The sequence below is a fragment of the Lithobates pipiens genome, unplaced genomic scaffold (genome assembly GCF_037356315.1).
Source record: "Lithobates pipiens isolate NorthernLeopardFrog02 unplaced genomic scaffold, aLitPip1_a1.2 Scaffold_16, whole genome shotgun sequence".
NCBI lineage: Eukaryota > Metazoa > Chordata > Amphibia > Anura > Ranidae > Lithobates > Lithobates pipiens.
This window is the reverse complement of record NW_027507748.1, coordinates 67,005,029-67,029,039: the sequence shown is the minus strand read 5'-3', so window position 1 is coordinate 67,029,039 and position 24,011 is coordinate 67,005,029. Positions and strand designations below refer to the sequence as shown.

Below are 24,011 nucleotides of genomic sequence, written 5' to 3'. Positions count from 1 at the left end.
TAGAGTGAGTTGGTACTTTATTGTACAGTATTTTAACTTAAGTGAACAAAATCTCAAGGGGCAGCTGCAGCCGAGTATGAAACACACTGGTAAGACAGTCCATAAGAGCTAGGAGAAAAGCACAGATAAATACGGAGGGGGTTCAGTCATCCTGGTCATCGTCCCAGTCCTTTCTACCTGCTGGTGCTTTTGGACCACCTGCAGGTTTTGCCATGATAATCTAATAGAAGAGAAAAAACAAAAGAGTATATTTAATTTCAAAGCTTATTAAATATCACCAAAATAACATTGCCAATGAACTAAAACAAATACAATACATTTTCTATAAGACAGGTATGCTATATATGCAGGGCCGCTTATAGGGGTTACCACCAGCCCTTCTGTACACCCCCATAATTTCAACAGGATGCCTATTCAATTTAGAATGCAGGCAGTTCACTGGAGCAGCAGGGAGGGAAAAATTACTGGAACTAAATGCCCTGTGGAATACGTCCCCATCCCCCACCCAGCAGTGCCGCCGACTTCTCCTATTCCTCCTGCTAGCTTTCAGCTGCTGCAGGGGAGTCACAGGACTATCAGTTCCAGCAATTCCTCCCCCCCAATACCTCCCTCACAATCCTACCTCCCCCTTCCTGAAGCTCCAATCCCCCTTTGTGCGACACAGGGGGGGGGGGGAAGAGTAGAGAGTGGGGCAAGGGGGCAGGAAATGTCATGTTTACCAGCCTCTTCATTTCCTGAATGAAAACACCAAGTCATTAGTACCGATTGCGCCTGTGTTCATTCATGACTGAACCATAGTAATCTGTATTCTATACTTCAGTTTGTTAATGAACATCAAGCCTCTTGTGCTCATTCATTCTGAAGTGCGACTGATGCTGCAGAAAAAGGGATTGAGAGAATTCTATGTTCTCAATCTCGGTCTCAAAAGTGAGACATCAAGGGTTTTAGACCCCTGATATTTCACCAAAGTCCTGCTTAACTACACCACAGGGCTGTCAGGTAGGCTGTACGGGGCCCTATGATGATTTCTAACAGCAGTTCTGTATATATGCCCCATCCCATTTTTTAATGGTTCTGATTTCATATTGGCACTGATAAATTAACAAAAATAAAAAAAAAAAAAGGAAAAAAAAAAAAAAAAAAAAACCACACCCAATCCTTTATATATCTTAAAAAAAAAAAAAAAAAAACTGGTAAAAGCTATTCCCTATACCTTTTAACTAAGCTAATACTCTGACAAAAATGTAATCTGTTCATACTGCTGAACAAAATATTTTTCTTTCTGCTGTGTTGCCAATAGCCATGAAATTGTAGGGACCATCCTCTGAAGGTTAAACATAATAGCTGGTTTATGTAAGCCAGATCACCATTTCTTAAAGAGGTTGTACACCTCTGTGGAAGTTGCACCTATAGACAAGCCTAGAATAAGGCTTACCTATAGGTACTGAAAATATCTCCTAAACGTGCGCCGTTCAAGAGATATTTACTGTTTACATTGCGCCGATGTCATCGGCGCATGCTCTCTCAAGGAACGGCCACGCGTGCCGTTTCTTCAGGCAAGTGTGATGCGATCGGCGGCTCCTGCGTGCATGCGCAGGAGTGACGTCACATGGCTCCGGCCAGTCACAGCGCCGGAGTACACGGCCCCAGAAGGAAGACAGGCGAAGATGGATGTGGCCTGCCGTGGGGACGACGCACATTATGCCTTTATTTTGCAGGGAGGAAGAAAGGACCATAAACCAACACTACCTCCCAATTCTGTTGCAATTTAAACAAAGTTTAATTCATTAAAAAAAACGAATGGGTTAGTTAACACGTAGAGCAGCTTCTTCTGAAACCACAGAGCCATAAGTATTGTTGGGGAGACATGAGGCTCAAATCAAAGTAACACACCATAAAGCTATTTATTTTTTAAATTTATATTACAGTGGAGTCCAATGAGATTTTAAAATGACAGTCTCGTGTTTAACAAGTATCTCTGGATAGAGCACAGGTTTGGAATCTGTCAGCTTGTATTGGCATATGTGGCCCCAACGCAGATTTATTGCTCACTTCCTGTCCCAGGGACATGATTGTCAACGGGACAGGAAATTATGAAAACAGCCTCCACAACAAATGTTCCACTCTTCTCCACTCTATTCAAAGCTTTTGGCTAGAGTTACACTTTAAAAGCACATTTCTATACCCATGTTAGATTCTGTGGCAGTAAGTTCTGGAAAGGTCATGCAGTGCTTAAAGTGACACAGTTGTGCAATCTTGAGATTTACGTTCATACTAAAGTTGCTGCACAATCAGATTTATACATTGTGTTATCCTACTACAGTTTTAGTAACACACTGAACACCAGGCGGTTAGTAGTGAAGCGTTTCCATGCAGTGTGCACTCCGTGCATTGCACCACAATAGCACCTAATTATCAGGTTCATCCTGCCAGTCATCTTTATCCCAGTGTCCTTGCCGCTTTGGGGTTTTTGGTCCACCGGCCGCTTTAGCCATTATAATCTACAAGGTTTTAAACAACTCAGCATGAACAAAATAAATAAACAAAGAGCAGCATGTTCCCCATCAGAGTCCAGTGAAATCAGTTTCTTCTGTTCATCATTCTCAACATCATGATTAAGAGTATGAAGACATTACATAGCGATCACATTACGTGGCAAAAGAAAAATACCAAAATATATTCTATGATATCAGCAATAGTATTGTACCATGTTAGCCATCAATCAATGAAGAACTTTGAGTGAAGGGATTGCCCTTATTGGATAACTTAGATTATTAAAAGATATAAGATTTTGGGATGCCTTATGCTGCGTACACTCGATCGAATTGTCCGGTGGAATTGGTCCAGCAAACAATCCAGCGGACTTTATAACGAACGGACTTGGCTACACACGGACACTCCGAAAGTCTGGCGATTTCTAACGCAATGACGTACAGCACGTACGACGGGACTAGAAAAAGGAAGTTCAATAGCCAGTAGCCAATTGCTTCCTTCTCGTATTTGCTTCAGAGCATGCGTCATTCTTAGTCCACCGGACTAGCACACTGACGAACGGATTGTCCACTGATGCTAATGCTGCACCACAGTCCGCCGGACAATTCGATTGTGTGTGGGCTCCAGTGTACTTTTTCATCGTAAAGTCCGGCGGACTTAAAGTAGCTTTGACTTACAATTTGTCCGCCGGACTTTACGATGAAAAAGTACACTGGAGCCCACACACAATCGAATTGTCCGGCGGACTGTGGTGCGGCATTAGCCTGAACTCACACCTGAGGACAGCGTGATGTGATCTAAGGAAACCCAAAAGTGTGCATCTTTAGAAACAACCACTGCCCAGTGTAGTTAATTGGCCAGATGAGAAATCTGCTATACCAAACATGAGGTTTATAAACATCCTTGCTTATACAGTGGGAGTGTGCACCAGGCGCATTCTCACACACTATTAGATAGCACAGATCAAACACTGAATGCACAGAGACAATCAGAATGGCTCTATACCTTATATGACCAGTGAGAAGCAGGAAGAAAGGGGTTTGCTGCTCCTTGGTAAAGTGACTTTTTTACCCAACAGCACGGCCACTAACCACTGATTGAAATAGTGAAAGGGGGGGGGGGGGGGGAGCATTTATTTCCACATATCCCATAGCATAAAAGGGATTTTCTGTAGTCCAATAATGAAGAACTCCGGTAGGGATGACCACACTGCTAAGGATTTCAGTGCACCAGAGATGGCATTGTCAGCCGACTACAGTTTGGAGCTCACTGGATTTCTGGCAGTACAACAGGTATTTCCATATTTTCAGCTTTTAAAAAACAGAACATTGGAAAGTGCATGTATTGCAGACATACGCTTAACATGTTTTTGATTAGTGAGGCACACATTAAAGTATGCCTATACTTGGGGGGAATAAATACTCAAGAACATAAAAAGTAAAAAGGAGTTTTTACTGGCACTTATTATACTAATGGATGATAACATGAAAAAAACAAAAAACAAAAAAAACACACCACACACAAATAGAAAAGCGCCACTCAGTAAAAGCTGCATTTATCCATAATAAAAATTAACTGAGTGGTGCTTTTCTATTTGTTTTTTTTTTTTTTCTTTATATGACTTGAGCTGGCTTCACTCCAGAGAAAAGCAGCCTTCTGTGGACGTGCATACATTATCCCTTGTCTGTCCAGCAAGACCCAGCATTTTGGACTGATTGTATACCTGTGAGCACCTTGTATGTGACTTTAAAAAAAATTTTTTGCTGGACAGTTGTCTTATGAAGACGTTTTACTGAGATTTATTACATCTTATTCAATATATTCAGTTTGAATAAGCATGTGATTCGCATCGATTGACTGAGCGCCATTGTTCTTTTCTTTTAATGATAACATGACCAAGTAACAATTCCCCTCCTAACCAGGTTTTATACCAACTTACAATAAGCAAAAAACAAAAAAACAATCCACAGGCAGTAATCCCACCTCCCCCTGACTTTGTCATATACCACAGAAAGACTCAACATAGCAATGCCATGTAAGAAACTGGAAATATTTTACCGCTCTATGGGAATATAAAATTTACATGTTTATATAAAAAAAAAAAGCTATTCTTGCTATGGCGCGTTACTGTTTTTTACTACTTACTTGGTCTACTCGGAGTACAGTGACAGCTGCATTTATAGCCAACTTAATTCCCCAATGTTTCCCCAGGTAAGTATCAAGGACATTACTCTCCAACATGTCTTTCACGGCAGCGCTTTCAGCCTGAAGATCACAAAACAGTTGTCACAAGTTGTAAATCAGCATGATCACATATACATATTTTATTGCAAACATTACAAACATCAAATACAAGTAACGACAGTGAATAATTACACAGGTCCCAGTGTCTCTAGGCTCTGTGTATATATGCAACAAGCCCATGAAGGATGAAGGTTTCTGAAATGGAGTTCTATGGACCTGCCACTCATGTATAGGGGGCGCCCAACTGTAAGAGTGCTCTATAACACTTACCTCTATATCAAAGCCAATGTTTTTGTTTCCTTCTTGGTGTGTAGCGTACAACTTGGAGAGTACTTCATTGGCTCTCACTCCAGAGTTCTCAGCCAAAGCTCTCGGTATAGACTCCAGTGCCTCTGCAAACTTCTTAATTGCATATTGGTCGAGTCCTGGGCAAGTCTGCAAGAGGAGACATCTTTGATAAAAACCAAGTCTAAAAAGCCAAGTCGGTTACTAGATTGCAGGTCCAGTAAAGTTAGTCTTAGTGTACTAGAATCACATCTATCTCAGTATACCAAAAATAGTCATAGACAGGGATCTTGCAGCATTGCGTCCCTGTTCACATCAGTGTGATTTTCACTCACGATTTCATTGCGTTTTGTAACTTAATTTAACAGAAGTCTATGAAAGTCGCAATTAAATCAGCAAAAAGTAGTGCAGGAACCTCTCATAAATCGCTGAAACATGAATCACGGCGATATAATATGGTTCCATTGCCGACAATAAGGTGCAACTTGTCATGCGATTTGACAGTTACAAAACGCATGACAAGACACACCAGTGTGAACTGGGGCTTAAAATGAACCTGTGCAGGACGGTTTTTGCCAACAAAATATATTGGTGTACAGTTACCTCTCCATATGACGTAATTTGTTTTGCCAGCTCAATTTCTGTTGCTCCGCCGCCAGGGACAAGTCGCTTATCCTAAAAAAAAAATAAAAAAACGCAATTAAAATTGGAGTTTCTGAAAGAGAGCAACATACTTCACCACAGCTAAAAAAAAAAAAAAAAAAAGAGGACTCAATGGAAATAAAGCCAGGGAAACAACTGCCAGAGTTATAAATAAAGTTACAAGAAGTGGAATTTGTGCACTTCTGGTAAAAAAAAAAAAAAGTCACATAGTATGTATATTTATGGCTAGATCAACTAGGTCTGTGTTCACACTGCAGAAGTGTAAAATCAATTCATTACGTTTTGTGTAGCAGTGAATTTGTTTACACAAAAATGACTCATTATTAGGCATAATAAATACGAAGGTGTCAAAACACACCATGCACATCGGAGTTTGGCGTGCACAGATGCAACGTTGTCAAATAAATTTGTTTTCCTTAACCACTTGCTGCCCTATAGCAGTATATATATATATATATATATATATATATATATATATATATATATATATATATATATATATATATATATGTATATATATATATATATATATATATATATATATATATATATATATATACACACACATACATACATACATATACACATACATACATACATATATATATACATACATACATACACACACATACATATACACACACACACACACACACACACGGTGTGGTCAATTTTCAATGATTACCATTATAGTTTGTGAACACCATTAAACTTTCACAAAGACCAAATAATATACACTTATTTTTACAGCATAACTTTTGGCCAAAATTTATAAAGAAAAAATGACTTATTTGCTACATTTTTATAACCAAAGCAAAATGCATTTTTTTACTAAATATAATAAAAAAAAAAAAAAAGAAAACCCAGCGATGATTAAATAACACCAAAAGAAAGCTCTGTGTGAAAAAAGGATAAACATTTCATATGGGTCCAGTGTTGCATGACTAATTGTCATTCAAAATGTAAGCGCGCTGAAAGCTTAAAATAGGCCTGGTTAGGAAGGGGGTACAAGTGGCCAGTGGTTAATCAAAGCTCGCTAAAATTGATGAACTAAAAACCCCTGGGACAAAAATAAGGAGGAAGTCATTTCTTTTTAAACCTCTTCCCCCTTGCCGAGTGCCCCCTAATAGCAAGCCTCTTGCTATGGGAGCTCTCGAGCCATACTATGCGTGTCCATTCAGACCAACACAGTGTGGCTCATCCCCACCCCCCATTCTCTCCTCATTGGCTCACTGGGGCTGTGATTGACAGCAGGAGCCAATGACTCCCACTCAAGCCAATGAGGAGAGGGCGAGCAGCTGCTCTCATGCACATCGCTGCATCGAGATGGGGCTCGGGTAAGTATAAATGGGGGGGGGGGGGGGGGGGGGGGCTGCGTCCAGAAAGTTTTTCACCTTAACACAACCTTGAGCCTAATGCAGTGTGAATGAGGGCTAAAGTAACTTATGTGAAGGGGCCATAGGGGTACAGGCTTCAGTTTATCACTCTGAGCTTGTCTCGATGACCAACTCACTGACTTAGAACAAACAAGTCAACAAAAGCAGCACCCATAATTTTGATGCCATTTATGCATAACATTTAGGTGGAGCAATAAAATGTTCAGCAAAAATAAAATAAAAGTTGGTACTTACTCTTGTGAGCACTTTGAAAGTGTTGACAGCATCATCCACAGCACGCTCCACATCATCCATCAGGTTGTCAGTGGAACCCCGCACAACAATGGTTGCAACTATCCCATCTTCTTTTTCTAACAAAACAAAAGCATATGAAACATATAAAACCACCTTTAAAAGAACACGCAAGAATAAAAATTTCACATTCAGAAATAAATTATAGTATACGAATCTCCAGACATAACTGCAAAAAAAAAACAGTTTCAAGACACGTACCATGTTTAAATACAACAACTTGTGTGTCCCCAAGTTCAGACAAGTACACACTGTCACAATGTCCTAGCTCTTCTGGAGTAGGTGCCATCTGCAGAAAGAAAACCCATTAGGATGAAACATCAGATCATGTAGACAAAACCACCTGACAAAAAAATGTATTTGAAGTCACTACTTTGTGCTTCTTGGGGGGGGGGGGGGGGGGGGGGGAATAAAAAAAAAAAAAAAAAAAAAAAAAAAAAAAGGCATGCCCTGCCCCAAAAGAAGAGATATTTCCCTCCTCTGCCCTTACACATTTAAAATAATGGCACTGCCTCCCTTAGGATTTGTCACACATGCAAAATGTTTCCTAATCAGGCAATGCATAAAAGATTCAAGCACACAGACCACACCAATAGGTCAGAGTACATTTTCCAGTGTGGCCTATGCTCTGGCTGGTTAAGTAGGGCAGCTCACATGGTTCCATTCAAAGCTCACTACATGGCAAGTGTCACCAGTGTGTGAATGTGGGCCGACACTAAGCCTAGGTTCAGACTAGTGCGATTGTGGGAACCAGCCTGATTCCAGTGCCGGTTCTCACATTGCTCCTCTCCCGCAGGCAGTTCACACCGTCTTCTGCGAACCTCTGCGGGTGTCAATACCTTGTTAATGACACCCCCAGATTAGAGCACAGATCGCAGTGCGAACGGTGAACTTGCACAGGAATCAGATCGCATAGGTGAGAACACCCATGCAATCCCATTCTAGTGCGGGGAAAAAACAAGTCCCTGCACCTTTTTTTGTGTGAAACCAATGCGAGTTCAGCCATACCATGATATGGCTGAACTCACATTGCTCAGACGTTGCACAAGTGCGAACCCAGGCTTAAAGTGTTACTAAACCCAGGAGCCTGCATTCACTATATCTGGTCTCATACAGTACACAGAAAATGGAAATGCATTGTTTTTAATAAAATATAAAACTGCCAAATATCTTTTCTTAGCATTGTGACTTCTAACAGTGTCTGGTTAAAGCTTGCACGAAGGAGTTGTCATTCTACTCCGACTGTACTAAGAGGCTGCAATACCCCCGACCCTCTGTCTGGACAGTGCCCTGTGCACCCTCCCCAAAAAAACAAACACCACACCACTATCAATACACCAAACTGAGCATGTGCAGCTTGTCCCCTAGCCTCTGTCTTATCAGGAGATAGATTGGGGACAATGGAAGATCAGAGAAGACAGGATCAAACAGCCTTTTTACACAATGCAGAGGTCTCACCCCCTGAGGTTCCACAGAGAGTATAACAAGCATACTTTACTATTGTGGGTTTAGTAACACTTTAAGCTGAACAGTGGTAACATTCAGATACCTGCTTGGAAAAGAATACCCGGATATATTTGTTGCCAATAAAAAAAGGTAGCAATGAACACAAATGTCACCTGACAGGATATCACCATTATGCACAGGCAATTTAGTTTGACTCATGAACAAGGCAATACCCAACCATATTGTATTTCGCACTTATAAATCTGATACTTACTAGTCTGGGCAGGGCTGTGGCACCAACCGTTTTACACAACCGTCTCAGGTCCCATTTAGAGTTAAGCCTATAGAGTCATGAAAATACTAAAGTTAGTAAACAAGAAGGAACCAAAAACTAAAGCCAAATCAAATGCAACAGCTCTTACCTAACCACCATGAGGTTGTACTTGTTTGCATAGTGCAGCGCCATGTCTGCCACCTTGCCACCAGTCACTATAATATTGGCTCCAGTAGCAGCAATTGCCTTTACGCTATCCTCCATCATATTCTCCTCCCCTTGGCTGAAATTCGTCAGTTCTTTTGCGTTGTTTATCAGTACAGTTCCCTGTTATGAATAATGAAATAACCTTACAGATTAGAAGGGGTCTATCACAAACCAACCTTTCGCTGCAGTGGAGACATGCATTGTACAGCAAGATTATATAACCGCCACCAGGGATCGCAAGAAATGGCTGCAATAATAAAAAGGGGGGGGGGGGGGGGGGGGTCATGTTTTTCAAAACGTCATCTGGGAATTCTATTATAAGTGATAGATTGACCTTTTAGTGCTAGAGTTAAAAAAACAAAACACACACACACACAACCACTTAAACATGAGTGTTCAGCCTGTGGCCCTCCAGCTGTTGCAGAACTACAAGTCCCATCATGCTTTTAACTGTCAGTTGGTTGCAACACTTCATGGGACTTCCCCAACAACTGAAGGGCCTTAGATTGAGTGATATTAAAGCGATTTTTTTTTTCCAAATATCAAACACCTTTACAAACAGGTTATATTTACCTGCTCTGTGCAAGCGTTTTGAACAAAGCAGCCCCCGGTCCTCCTTTCCTGGGGTCCCTTGGCGCCGCTCCTCTTCATTGGGTGCCCTCACGGAGAGCCGTTTTCCATGGGGGCACCTGTGCGGGCATGTTACCGAGTCCTGCTGCTGCATCCATTGATACAGACGGCAAGACTTGGCCCCACCGCCACGTCACTGGATGTGACTGACAGCAGCGGGAGTCAATGGCTCCTGCTGCTATCAATCTATCCAATGAGGACCCGAGAGGCAGAAGCTGGAGCCGATAGGCTGTGCTTGTTGCTGGAACGATCGAGTTCAAGTAAGAAAAAAAAAAAAAAAAAGAAAAAAAAGAAAAAAAAAAAAAAAAAAAGAGTGGCTCCTGCAGCACAGGTTTTTCACCTTGATGCATAGAATGCATCAAGGTGAAAAACCACAAGACTTTAAAACTTCTTTAACCACTTATGGACCACCCTCCATCGTTTTACGGCGCTACTTTGAAGAGGAATATCGTTGTTATGGCAGCAGATAGCTGCCATAACCCCGGTATCCTCTTCTTCAGCGGGCGGTCCGCTTTCAGATAAAAGTGGTCTCTACGGCGAATTCGCCGCAAGATCACTTATCGGTGGCGGAAGAGGCCTATCATATATATATATATATATATATATATATATATATATATATATATATACACACACACACACACACACACACACACACATATATACACACACACACACCGTGATGCTCGGTTTGAACTTCAGCAAGTCATCCTCACCACGTCTAATAGCCTAAATGCACTGAGTTGCTGCCATGGGATTGGCTGATTAGTTAATTTCATTACTAAGCAATTGAACAGGTGTACCTAATAAAGTGGCCGGCGAGTATGTAGCAGCACTGCATAAGGTCCATCTACAGGTTACCATATATAGGCCTATATACATGTCCAGTGTGATTACTGCTGGTGGCACAGAACTGGTTATATAGCATGAGTAATACAGAAAGTGAGATAAAAAAGCATTACCTTTGTTTCTGTGACTGTGGTATCCAAGGGACAGGAGTACACTGCAATTTTAGCATCTTTAACTGATGTGACATCGCCTTCTGTTTCTTTCTTGAAAACCATACCATGCAGCACAGAGGAAGAACAGATACCAGACCCCTAAAAAAATAAAATTAAAAAAGATCAAATCAGAGAAACACAATCTAACATATCCCTGTTGACCGCAACATAAAGAAGCGGACAAGCCAGACAGCTGATGTGACTAATAGCAATTACAAGTGGGGTTTGAGTTTTCTGAGCCTCATTATATAGCTGGCTGCTACAGAATTCTATATGAATATATCCATGTCTGTATGCAGCTATCATTCTAAATTAACTTGGCGCTGCAAAACAGAAAATTATAACTCACCAAGATTTTGCAGACTCGGATGTTATCAACGTTAAAGTTACCAGATTCAGGGAGGACAGAAACTGTACAGACAAGAAAATGGAGTCAAAAAAGGAAGTATACATTTGATATGACATTAGCTAGTTCAGTGATGGCGAACCTTGGCACCCCAGATGTTTTGGAACTACATTTCCCATGATGCTCATGCACTCTACAGTGTAGTTGAGCATCATGGGAAATGTAGTTCCAAAACATCTGGGGTGCCAAGGTTCGCCATCACTGAGCTAGTTAAACCATGAAAGAAGATTCAATCTTACCACACGCCTGAGCTATGAGCTTAGACAGGAAGCCCTCGTTACCATACTGTTTGCTCATAATAGAGGTCTGTAAGAGAGAGGCCACTTCATCAACATCATGGAGGTTCTTGGCAGAGCAACAGACCAGATCTGAGAGGATCTCCAGAGCTTTCTTGGAGGCCTTTTCATAGCCTTCAATCACCTATATGTATGAAGGAAAGTGAGAAGAAACATGTACTGAAGTTAACATGCAGATTACCAGAGCAACAAGAACAGAACAAGAACAGAACAAGAACAGAAACCTATCCCTTGACAAATTTATGTTGGAGGGGCTGTGGCCAGAAGGGAACATTCCTGCACATATGGTGGGATTGTCCACTGCAAATGCCCTTTTGGTCCATAGGCATGTATCGGATGGTCTAGGTATCAATCTCTCCAATTAACAAAAACACCTCCTGCTTCATGTTCCCCAGATTCCTATTGCTCACTAGAAGCAAAATGTTCTCCCTCACCTTCTCGATGCAGCAAAAAACACCTCATATCAATACACTTGAAGAGCCTTCGTATTCCGAGTGAGCTTGAATGGGTTAAGAGGGTGCGGGAGATTATGGAGGCAGAGAAATGGTTGGCTACCTGTGAGGGTACCCGAGCAAAATTAGACTTGGGTGGCCTGAAGTACCTATATTACTGATTCTGCCACAGCGTCTTCTAGCCTGGATATAGAGTTGTTGGCCCTCGCTGACCCTGAATTTAAGTGGCTTGTCCAGGCGGACCAATACTCAGGAGTCAGGGCACTTGAGGTTGCTACACCTGATTGTTCGTGAACCAGGTGTGAATTTTTTTGGTGTGAACATGGGAGAGGTAATTTCTTTCATAGATTTTTTTATTTAGATGTTCAAAGTCATATTGTTTAATTCTAATCTTGACTTTTTTTCCCCTTTTTTCCTGAATCTCATGCCTACTGTCATATTACTCTGAGTTCCCATGTAAGCTACTCTGCACTTTCTTTGGGGAGGGCAGAGGGCCTGTCCACGTAGATCGAATATCTGGGACAGACATCAATGGCCTGGAGGCTGGAGATAATTAAATATTTCTTTTTATTTTTGTATGACTTAAAAAATGAAGAAAAAAAAAAAAAGAAGAAAAGAAGGAAGGAAGAAGAATATTATAAAACAAAATGCTAGCATGCTGTACAACAGACTGATCCTGACCTCAGATACAGACAGGCCCATCCGGAGAAGCTCCTCGGCCAACTCAAGCAGCGCACCAGCAAACACCAGTACGAAATTAGTTCCATCACCAACTTCCTGCTCCTGCATATGGGATGCCATTACAACCATCCTTGCAGCTGGGTGCTGAACCTACAATACAAAATTTAATTACAGAAACACTTTGGAGATAACTTCACCCTACTTAACGTTTCTACAGATTTAGGGCGGTGCTCATCCTGACTACTTAAATTGGGACTAAACTGAAAAGAAACATCTGTGAGCAGACTCCTTATTACAGGGGAGGCATGCTAGGTCTCTTCTGCGCAAAAAAAACAAAAACAAAAAAAAAAAAAAAAAACACACACCTGCTTGTTTGCAACCTTTAGAACATTATTGGTGAGGCAAGTATAGCTCCACTTGCCGTCCGTTTCAAAGCGGTTTTACTGCTACAGTATGGCAGCTGTGTAATATAATATAATATAATATAATATAATATATATATATATACACACACACATACATATACACACATAGCTTTTGCACCCCCAGAACTGAACGAACGCAGTGACAAGAGGTGCTGGGGTACGGAGGAGGGTTTACTGGTGTTGGCTGCTGGGATATCTATTGTTACTGGGGAGGGGTGAAAATAGTTGCTGGAAGGGATCTACTGTTTAGGGAGAGGTCTACTGTTCCTAGCTGCCTGAGAGTCTATTGATGCTGGCTGCTGAGAGATCTGTTGTTTCTGCTGCGGGCCTATTGTTGCTAGTTGTAGGGGGGGGGGTCTATTTTATTGAATTTCTTGTTATTACCAAATTCAACACAAACATAGCACTACAAAATGATACTTGGCTCCATATTCACTAAAAGGGGCCATACTGGGAGGTGGGTAGGGGAGGAGACATGGCAGGGGTGTGCTGCTTTTGCCATAATTATTTAAAGCAGAAGCTGATCTGTGGGTGCTGGGCACTCAACATCCGCCGGCACCTGCAGACTGGCAAGCAGAATTGAGCTCTGCCTGTGGGGGGGGGTTTAATTCTGTGTGGGACTCAAATCCATCTCTTCCCCTAGTAAAAACAGCACACACAAGAATCACTAGCTAGGCAAACATTTGCCCCTTGATGACTGTTTGAGTCGAAACGCATAGGGATGGCTATTTGAGACCCCCACACTGCTTTTTAAAGTGTTTTTATGCCATTTTTTTACACTATTGTGTTCTTTTTATGTCTCCTTGACTGAGACATTTTCCAATAAAACATTATTGGCTGATCTGCACTATATGGAGCACCTTTCTTCCCTTCTTTTTTATGACATTTTTGTCATCGATGAATATTGACGAGTTGAATTCAGAGGTTGTTGACGCGCCCAGAGACCATCTTCGGCCGTGAACCTATCCCTGTGACCTTGTCATCCTACCTAAAGCCAGCCATCCATGCACATTTGACCCACTGCCATACGGTATGTGTGTCCACCTCTGCTGTCAAGAGTACCTCATTGATAGTGTTTTAAGCATTGATGTTTTCCGTGTCACAAATATTACATCCGTGTGTAGTCATAGTCTCCGAGATATTAATGTTGATCTCAATTTGGATTTAAATCCTCCAGACAGACTTTCATTCACCAGTTTTACACTGGCCACTGGACTTTCACTTGCACATTATTGTTGACTTTATGATCTTTATTCATTTTTCACATAGCTATTTCAAGTCTTAGCACCCACACATTTTCTGCCTGTATCTGTATGAGTGTTAGCTGCTATAGAAAATTATTTTTCATTTATCACCCATACTTTTTTTGTTTAGCGCAGTGTTATCCCCCCCTTTTCTGCATAGGCACACATTTAACCCTTTAATTATCCAATGTTTAACCCCTTCCCAGCCAGTGTCATTAGTACAGTGACGGTGCATATTTTTATCACTGCTCACTGGTTCCAAAAAAAAAAAAAAAAAGTGTCAGAATGTCAATAACGCAGTCCCGCTATAAGTCGCTCATCGCCGCCCTTACACACACAAAATATTATACACCCACGCTTATGTGGATTTTTGTAGCAGAATATACATTAGTCTAAATATATGAAGAGATTAGGTTTACTTTTTTTATTGTATATATTTTATAACATAAATTAGAAAAACGTTTTTTTCCGAAATTGCCACTTTTTAAAAATCGCAGTGGTATGGATCCTGACAATAATGCTAGGATCCATCTGGCTGCCTGGCACTCTAGTGAGCGGTATAGAATAGCTGGATACAGTGAGAGTCGCTGTTCTTTGCACCCAACGGACCAAGAGCTGACCGATTAGTAGTCACGTAATCACTCAGCTGAGGGCTCAAACGAACATTATTATGTACTTGTACTTTACTTCTGCTAATAAAAATACAAAGTTTGATTCCCACTAACCTCCAGCTCCCTAAGAATGGTGGCTGCATCATTAGTAACAAAAAGCTTCTCGAGGTGATTGATAACCATTTTGTTCATCCCTGAAACAAAGAGATAAGAGGACTGTTAAGACAAGGTACAATGAATGCAATCAGGTTTCATGTTACTCCCTAAGGCTGGGTTCACACTATCGCCGCATGCGGTTCCCAACAGGGGTCCAGTGCACCCTACTTCACCGTTTCAAGTCCAATTTCAGCCAGAGTTTTTGCACCGGAGATATGTGACCCGGCTCTGAATATGGGCGTAGCATGAAAAAAAATGGTCAGAAAGATGGAACGAGCTTTTAATTAAAGCTGGAACCTCCCTTACCCTGGAGTTTACTCCTTTAGTGTGCACAGCCTTAAAAGGAGAAGGGCAGCCTGAGCTCGTTTGGCTGGGCTTCTATGGTTCACAGGAGTGCAATTTGTTTTGCACTCCTGTGACCTGTTTCCAGCAAAGCTGACATCACGGATATCAGTCCAGGCACAGCATCATCCCGACAATGGGAGTCTGGATCTGTCAGATGCCTGGACTGACACCCGTCTCAGCCCCTCAGCGAGCCTGAGACAGCACACTCCATCCCCTCTACAGCTTAGCGCTCCAATGAGCAAGGAGGGAGAGGAGCAGAGAGCTGTGACTGACACCTCTCTGCTCACGGACTGTGAAAACTGAGCGATCGGCAGTGTTCGATCACTCGGTTTTCAGTGCAGAGGCACCAGTGGACCATTGCTGCATCCACCTAGGCAAGTATGATTCCAAAAAACAAAAAAAAACATACTTCTCTTTTAAGCCTATTGCACACTTGGTTATTTTCCATTCAACCCAGCAGGCTAAAAGGGTAAAAAAATAAAGAAAAACTGTAGAGCTCAGGTGGAGCTGCTGTACTAACAATGCTATGTTAGAACAGCTATTCCTCCCGCTGAGCTATTTTGTTCTGACAGGATGCCCCCCCCCCTCCAAATACACAATGGTGGAGCGAAGGGACATGACTGAAGAAGGTATACAGATCAGATGCTGACCTGCATACCTTTTACAGTCATGCCCCTTCACCGGTGGCTTCTGTCAGACCAGCTGTCGTACACACAGGCCGAAAGTCAGACGGTTTTTATTGAACCAGCTGATGCCACCCGATATTCGGCCCATGTGCATTGGGTTTAATTCCAAAATGCTCTTGGGTGCTGATCTAGTGTATCTACCGTAGGAATATGGCTCTATTCAAGCCCATGGGGAGTATTTCAGCACCAATGCTGTAAATAATAGAGGAGGCCATGGCTGTAAAGAAAAGGAATGTAAATACATAAGGGAGGGTTCTACTTTAAAATGGGATAGAGGGATCCAGAGGGACGGCTAGGGTTTATCTTCATAAAAGTGTTGTTTTCCTTAAACGAAACAGCTTATTATGAGGTCAAGAGACGTAAAGTATGAATTCAGTTTACCAACAATTTACTGTGTTCACATATAACACTGAGATTCCACAGGGAACGGACTTACCATTAGGTCCATATGCAGTGCGAGTGGTCTGGGCAAGTTCCTTACAGGCCTGGATGTTTCTAAACACAGCTTCTTCTAAGCCAGAATAGTGCTGCAAATAAATACACAAGGGTTAAAGCACATGCATTATATGCAAACATTGTCCAGCGTAGGACTATACCAGTAAGTACTATCCACTACAATTGAAGCTTCCCCTCATTACTTGGATGCCTAAAGTGTAGTAAACACAAAGCTTTTCAGGAGAGGGGTTTTGACAGGTGGTGAGGAGGCGTTCTGTTGTCTCCTCACTTCCTCTTTTAACCCCATAAAAGGCCACAGCACAACCATGTACATTGTACACATTTGTGGCACGGCCCGTTCACTCAAAAGTGCTGTCCCCTGAATGCGACAAGTGTCATGTATACAGCCCTGTCCGCTGCCTTTGCCGTTTAAGGGGGAGTGGTTGGGGTTGACGGCCGCTGTGCCCTTAGGGTTCTTTCACACTGCCAGCGACCGGGTGTCGGCAGTAAAGAGCTGCTATTTTTAGCGTCACTATTCGGCCGAAAAAGTGTTAAAACCACCCACAAAACGCCACTACAGAGATTTCAATGGGCAGGGGTGCTTTAGGAGTTGTGTATTCACCGCTCCTACAGCGCTGCAAAGAAGCTGCTTGCAGGACTCATTGTGACGCCCTGCCAGCGCAGCGCCCCAGTGTGAAAACACTCTGGCTTTTACACTGGGATTGCAACTGACGCTTTTTTTTCCAGGCGCTAACGCATCTAAAAAACACCACCAGTGTGAAAGGGGTCTAAGTGTAACTGAGACACTTATAAGGTGCTGTGCTCCCCGTGTACAAGCAGAGCTTACTGAGAAGAGGACAGGCAAATGGGAGAGTTGTGGGGATTAAGGCTAAGTTCATACTTCTGGGTATGGATATCGCAGCGATTTCCACACCTACAGTGAAAGTGCACTGCTCTGCGGAAAAAAGACAGGGCTGGCATTCATTCTCAATGGCACCTTCACGCATGTAAAATCAGTGTGCGTACGGGGACACAGGGAAATCGCATGGTCAAAAAGACTAAGATTAACTGTCACCGCGATTTGGAAAACCTTCCCTTTAATACCTATTACAAGAAATGCAAACATAATAGAAATAGGGCATGACAGGTCTCTTTACAGAGAGATCTGCGGTCTATAAATCCCCAGATCTCACCTCTATGCTGAAAAATAAAATACAATCTCAGGCTTTCCAGCAAAAAAAAAAAAAAAAAAAAAAGGCAACGTTTGCATCTACATGACATCGCTTGTGGCCTCCGAGAGCCATAGATATGGCCGGGGACCATCTGGTCCATGTCCTGCTCTAAGGTAAACTGCTGCCACCGGCCAATTCATTCTCCGGCTCCCCGAGATACTGGAGAAGAGCTGGACGGCGGCGAGAGGGGCGCCCCCTAATGCTGCCTGTAAAAGCTTCTACATGCGAGGGAATCGCTAGATGAAAAAATAAATAGATAAAAGATATCTAAATGATGCGTGAAGCTGCGCCCATCATCCAGAGATCTCCACTCAAAGTAAATGACATCACATAACATCTACCCGGGTGAAGCGGTTAACCCCTTCCCAGCCAATGCACTAATCACTGGTCCCCACAAAGTGTCCGATGTGTCCGCTGCAATATCACAGCCCCGCTATAAGTCGCCGATCACCCCCATTACTATTATTTTAAAGAAAATAAAAAAAATTCTAGTATATTATATATCCCATAGTTTGTAGAATCTGTAACGTTTGCGTAAATATACAAATTATGCAGAATACATAAATCTTCCGGAGGTCAGGTGGATAAAGTATAACTGAAGACACATTTTTTTTGTTCCTTAGATGTGTATAGAGGTTTTTTTTCTTACTGTGTCCCTGTCAGGGAGAATCACTCTCTTTGTCATGTTTATCTTTATTATAAGAAAATCTTTCATTTGTGGGTTGCCACCAGAACAGGAATAGAAGAGAAATCTTCCAATGGGGACCCCAGCTCTGGTGACACACTTGGATTCTCTGACTTGGGAGGGATTTCTCCTCACTTCCGGTTTTGGTTATGGGGACAGGAAGTGAAGAGAAATCTCCCCAATGGGACATGACATGACAAAAAATAAATAAGCTGGCCATCCCTTACTCTGTGATATGAAAAAGAAAAACGTTTTGGAATGATCTTTAATGTGGAGCCCCCTCCATCCATGTGGAGTCATCACATCCATCCACCGGAGAGGAGGATCCCCGGATGATGTAACCATGGTGATAAATGGTAACGTCAGGCCTGTGATATGAGAAGAGGCCTCCATACACCCCCCGTACTCTGCACTCTCCCCTTGTCCTGTGCTGTGTCCCCCTCCTCCTCCATGTGACAGAGTAGTATGGAGGAAGGCCTCGTGCGTGTTCTGGAACCTTCCATGTGCCGCTCGCCGCTCACCGCTCACCCCTCCCCTCATCCTCGCTACATCCCCCCCTCTACTCTCACCTTGGCTCCTTCCTTTAGCATCTGGGCGAAGCCCGGGGCCTTGGGGACGTGCATCGCCATGTGTGCGGCTCCGGTTGCGGGGAGAAGAGACGAGACTCGGCACACTACACCGGCGAGGAGACAGGCGGAGGACCACAATGCTCTGCGACACAGGCACGACTAATCTATCCGGAGAAGCCTGTACAGCGGGAGCAGAGGAGGGAAGAGCGAACAGATCGATGTGATCGGGGCGCGGCTATACGTCCTGTATACTGAGAATAGCGTGCTCACTCAGGGCGTGAGATCAGCACTACAAAGACTGAGAGAGAGATTATATATATATATATATATATATATATATATATATATATATATATATATATATATATATATATATATATATATATATATGCACAGTATCTCTTTCTATTATATATATATAGAGAGAGATACTGTATATAGAGAAAGGGAGAGAGAGATACTGTATATATATATATATATATATATATATATATATATAGAGAGAGAGAGATACTGTGAATATATAGAGATACTGTATATATATATAGAGAGAGAGATACTGTGAATATATAGAGATACTGTATATATATAGAGAGAGAGATGCTGTATATATGGAGAGAGATACTGTATAGAGAGAGATACTATACAGTGCCTTGCGAAAGTATTCGGCCCCCTTGAACTTTTCAACCTTTTGCCACATTTCAGGCTTCAAACATAAAGATATAAAATTTTTATTTTTTGTGAAGAATCACCAAGTGGGACACAATTGTGAAGTGGAATGAAATCTATTGGATTTTTGAAACTTTTTTAACTAATAAAAAAATGAAAAGTGGGGTGTGCAAAATTATTCGGCCCCCTTGCGTTAATACTTTGTAGAGCCACCTTTTGCTGCGATTACAGCTGCAAGTCGCTCGGGGTATGTCTCTATCAGTTTTGCACATCGAGAGACTGAAATTCTTGCCCATTCTTCCTTGCAAAACAGCTCGAGCTCAGTGAGGTTGGATGGAGAGCGTTTGTGAACGGCAGTTTTCAGCTCTTTCCACAGATTCTCAATTGGATTCAGGTCTGGACTTTGACTTGGCCATTCTAACACCTGGATATGTTTATTTGTCACCCATTCCTTTGTAGATTTTGCTGTATGTTTGGGATCATTGTCTTGTTGGAAGATAAATCTCCGTCCCACTTTCAGGTCTTTTGCAGACTCCAACAGATTTTCATCCAGAATGGTCCTGTATTTGGCTGCATCCATCTTCCCCTCAATTTTAACCATCTTCCCTGTCCCTGCTGAAGAAAAGCAGGCCCAAACCATGATGCTGCCACCACCATGTTTGACAGTGGGGATGGTATGTTGAGGGTGATGAGCTGTGTTGCTTTTACGCCAAACATATCATTTTGCATTGTGGGCAAAAAGTTGGATTTTGGTTTCATCTGACGAGAGCACCTTCTTCCACATGTTTGGTGTGTCTCCCAGGTGGCTTGTGGCAAACTTTAGATGAGACTTTTTATGGATATCTTTGAGAAATGGCTTTCTTCTTACCACTCTTCCATAAAGGCCAGATTTGTGCAGTGTACGACTGATTGTTGTCCTATGGACAGACTCTCCCACCTCAGCTGTAGTTCTCTGGAGTTCATCCAGAGTGATCATGGGCCTCTTGGTTGTATCTCTGATCAGTCTTCTCCTTGTTTGAGCTGAAAGTTTAGAGGGACGGCCAGGTCTTGGTAGATTTGCAGTGGTCTGATACTCCTTCTATTTCAAAATGATCGCTTGGGATGTTTAAAGCTTGGGAAATCTTTTTGTATTCAAATCCGGCTTTAAACTTCTCCACAAACAGTATTACGGACCTGCCTGGTGTGTTCCTTGGTCTTCATGATGCTCTCTGCGCTTTCAACAGAACCCTGAGACTATCACAGAGCAGGTACATTTATACAGAGACTTGATTACACACAGGTGGATTCTATTTATCACCATCAGTCATTTAGGACAACATAGGATCATTCAGAGATCCTTGCTGAACTTCTGGAGTGAGTTTGCTGCACTGAAAGTAAAGGGGCCGAATAATTTTGCACGCACCACTTTTCAGTTTTTTTATTTGCTAAAAAAGTTTAAAATATCCAATAGAGGGCCTGCCGGGCCGCCGAAGACTAACGCTGCTGCACCGGAGGGTGAGGTAAGGGGCTACCATCAGACCCCCATCGCTCTCTCCCCCTTTACCCGGGATCCTTCTGAGGCGTTTCGGGCCCCCGCGGACCCCGGGGAGCCCGCGGCCGGCTCCGGCCTAGTGCGGCCTACTAAGGCCTGAAGATCCCCGGAGTTTCCTACAGCTGCAGCCCGGGGATTCGTTCCGAGACCGCTCCGGTCTACTACAGCGGCTGCTATCTGCCTCCCTGCGCTGGCCTGGCTGCTCTCCCATATCCCCCCCCTCCTGGAAGACTTGCTTTGCATGCCTTTTCCCTGTGGCTGTACATCCATGCTGAACTTAACTTGCATACATCCATACTGAACTTAACTTGCTTCGCTGGCTTGCTGTCCCAAGCATCCTGCCTCAAGTACCCCCTGCGGTCTCCTGTTTCCCCCTGCTTGCGGATCTGTTCTGGCTTTCACCGCATATTTGTTTATTCTACTGCAACAGGGGATAGACGGATTTCTTTTGCTCCTACCTAGATGACCTTACATCCGCTCAGATCGCAAGCCAGTATACCTCTCGGATTTGCTACTGTGGATACTACCTCGCATTGTCGCATGCCTATATAATCTCGTCTCATCGTATGCAAGTCTCTCCTAACTGACCTGTTCTTTCTTCTGTAAGGGCCTGGCCAGCCGTATGGAGCGGTGAGTCGGGCCGCACTCGGCTCCTCGCTCCCCCGGCCCCACGGGACTTATTTTTTCATTGCAAACCGGACCATACTCAGCTCCATGGGGAAAGACAAGCCCAAGGCGCACAGGGGCGGCAGTAGCCGTCACCCAGGAGGGGATTTAGATGACTACTTCGGCCACGGACGGTTGTCTTCACAGCACCGCCCAGCACCTAAAGAGCCGCCGGCTCCTCCGTCACCAGCACACTCTGAACCAACCCTGCAGCCTCAGGCGCGTTCCCACAGTTCACTCTCACACCCCGAGGACATTGCCCTCTCCCCCAGGCTCACCAGAAGCCGCTCGAATGCCTCCTTGGGATCGGGGGATGGGTGGGACATGGAATCGCAAATCAGATCCCTGCACGGTTACCTGAGGTCCCTTCCCACTAAAGATGACTTTGAACGCTGTGTGCATCGGATTGAGGAAACATATCGGAAAGAGATTTCAGACCTGAGAAAAGATGTGGGGGTACGCTTTGATGATGTGGACAACACGGTTGATGGCCTGCGAGACGCTGTACAGTCACACGACCAGATCCTAAACACCCACACTGTCCTGCTCCAACAACTCTCATATCAGCAGGATGACCTCGAAAACCGCAGTCGCTGCAACAACATACGCATACGGGGGATACCTGAATCGGTTGAACCCAAGAATCTACCTGCTGCGGTTACGGCCATCTTTAACCAGCTACTCCAACGACCCAAAGATGACCCGATCGAATTGGACCGGGTGCACCGTACATCGGGTCCTCGCACCCCTGACCCCTCCTTTGTCCGTGACACTCTTTGCCGTATCCATTTTTACAAAGTAAAGGAGGACATCATGAGGGCCGCCAGCACACAACAGTCAATCCTATTCAACGACACGCCTGTCATGCTCCTTCCTGATCTCTCCCGCCAAACCTTGGCGATGCGGAAATCCCTGCGACCTCTCACGCAGCTCCTTCAGGCAAGGCAAATTAAATACCAGTGGCGCTTTCCGTTCCACCTTCGAGTGCATCACGCGGGGAAAACCGCCATATTCCGTACATTAGGGGACCTGCCTACATTCCTCAGTACACTTGAACTGCCTCAAGTTGCGCTGCCCGATTGGCCGTTTGCTCCGACCACACCCGGCCTTCCCTACACTCCGCAATGGCAGAAGCAAGGCCGTAGGCGCACCCCTCGATCTCCGTTGCCTCAGGATCCTAATGGCTGATCCGTGTCTGCGGGCCCACCTGGACCAGTTTCTCTTTTTTCACTTCTGGGGCCCTCCCCTATGAAGTGCCTGGACCCTAGCGGGTCGAATAGCTTTACTGCTGATTAACCCTTTTGTTTCCAGGTTTTTGTACCCCTCCTGGGTTGCCCTTACCTTACTCTCCAGTTGTTAATATGTCCCCTCTGGTTGTTTCTATTTTATGCCGGTTTGCAAATGCATTTATGGATGACCGCTAAGTACTTTCTGTTAATATGTTATTTAGTTCACTTTACAGGTCACAGCTATCTCCGGTTTACCCGTGGGGCCGGGGTGCGGGGAGCTGCCCGGCTTGGTGACTCAGCTCCTCGCCCCCCCCCTTTTTTCCCTTTTTTCGTGTTTTTTGTTTTCCTTTTCACGGGTTCTTTATCTGTTAGTTTTCCCTTTTTTTTTTTTCTTTTTTTTTGTTTGTGTGCTGTGCGCCCCACGGTGTTCTTATGGTCGCTGTGGGGTGCACCAATTTGTGCCTATCTGACAGGCTTTTTTCCTGTATGCTGCTTCCCTTTTGGAGCCACCCAGTGGCCTTTTTTGTTTTTGTTCTACTAAATGTTTTATACCAGACCTCACGGGCCTGTTTCCCACTACTGATGTTTACAGCTATTGTCTTATGTATACCCCTGTTGATTCTATCGGGAACGGGTATCCCTGCATTTATTTCTCATTGCTCCCTATACGAGGTTGTTCTGCTGTTTTTTCTCTCTTTTCCTGCCTTCTTTCCTCCCTCTGTCTTCCCTCTGCTTGTGTCCTCCCACCCTCTGCCCCTCCCC

At 43.6% G+C, this 24,011-nt stretch overlaps 1 protein-coding gene across 2 annotated transcripts; it reads right to left on the bottom strand.

Moving 5' to 3' along the window:
• CCT8 (chaperonin containing TCP1 subunit 8) lies at nt 1-19,322 on the bottom strand. Of its 2 annotated transcripts, XM_077480020.1 has the most exons (16): nt 19,155-19,322; nt 16,670-16,760; nt 15,161-15,240; nt 12,767-12,916; nt 11,577-11,757; nt 11,281-11,342; nt 10,893-11,030; nt 9,242-9,420; nt 9,094-9,160; nt 7,575-7,662; nt 7,317-7,432; nt 5,626-5,697; nt 5,008-5,172; nt 4,639-4,758; nt 2,409-2,501; nt 1-220 (listed from the first exon to the last, which is right to left on the bottom strand). In XM_077480020.1, exons 1-15 carry the CDS (start codon nt 19,212-19,214, stop codon nt 2,409-2,411), a joined length of 1,662 nt encoding a protein of 553 aa, XP_077336146.1. In that variant the 5' UTR covers nt 19,215-19,322; the 3' UTR covers nt 1-220. The 2 variants fall into 2 exon arrangements, with proteins under 2 accessions (XP_077336146.1, XP_077336147.1); XM_077480021.1 differs by lacking the exon at nt 2,409-2,501.
• Nucleotides 19,323-24,011: the final 4,689 nt, after the last annotated feature.

Coding starts and splice junctions, on each gene's coding strand:
- CCT8 (XM_077480020.1), bottom strand. CDS start 19,214: ATGGCGATGCACGTCCCCAAGGCCCCGGGCTTCGCCCAGATGCTAAAG. Junction 12,917..15,160: donor CCATTCTTAGGGAGCTGGAG/GTTAGTGGGAAT, acceptor TTTGTATTGTAG/GTTCAGCACCCAGCTGCAAG. Junction 5,698..7,316: donor CTTTCAAAGTGCTCACAAGA/GTAAGTACCAAC, acceptor TTTTTTTTTTAG/GATAAGCGACTTGTCCCTGG.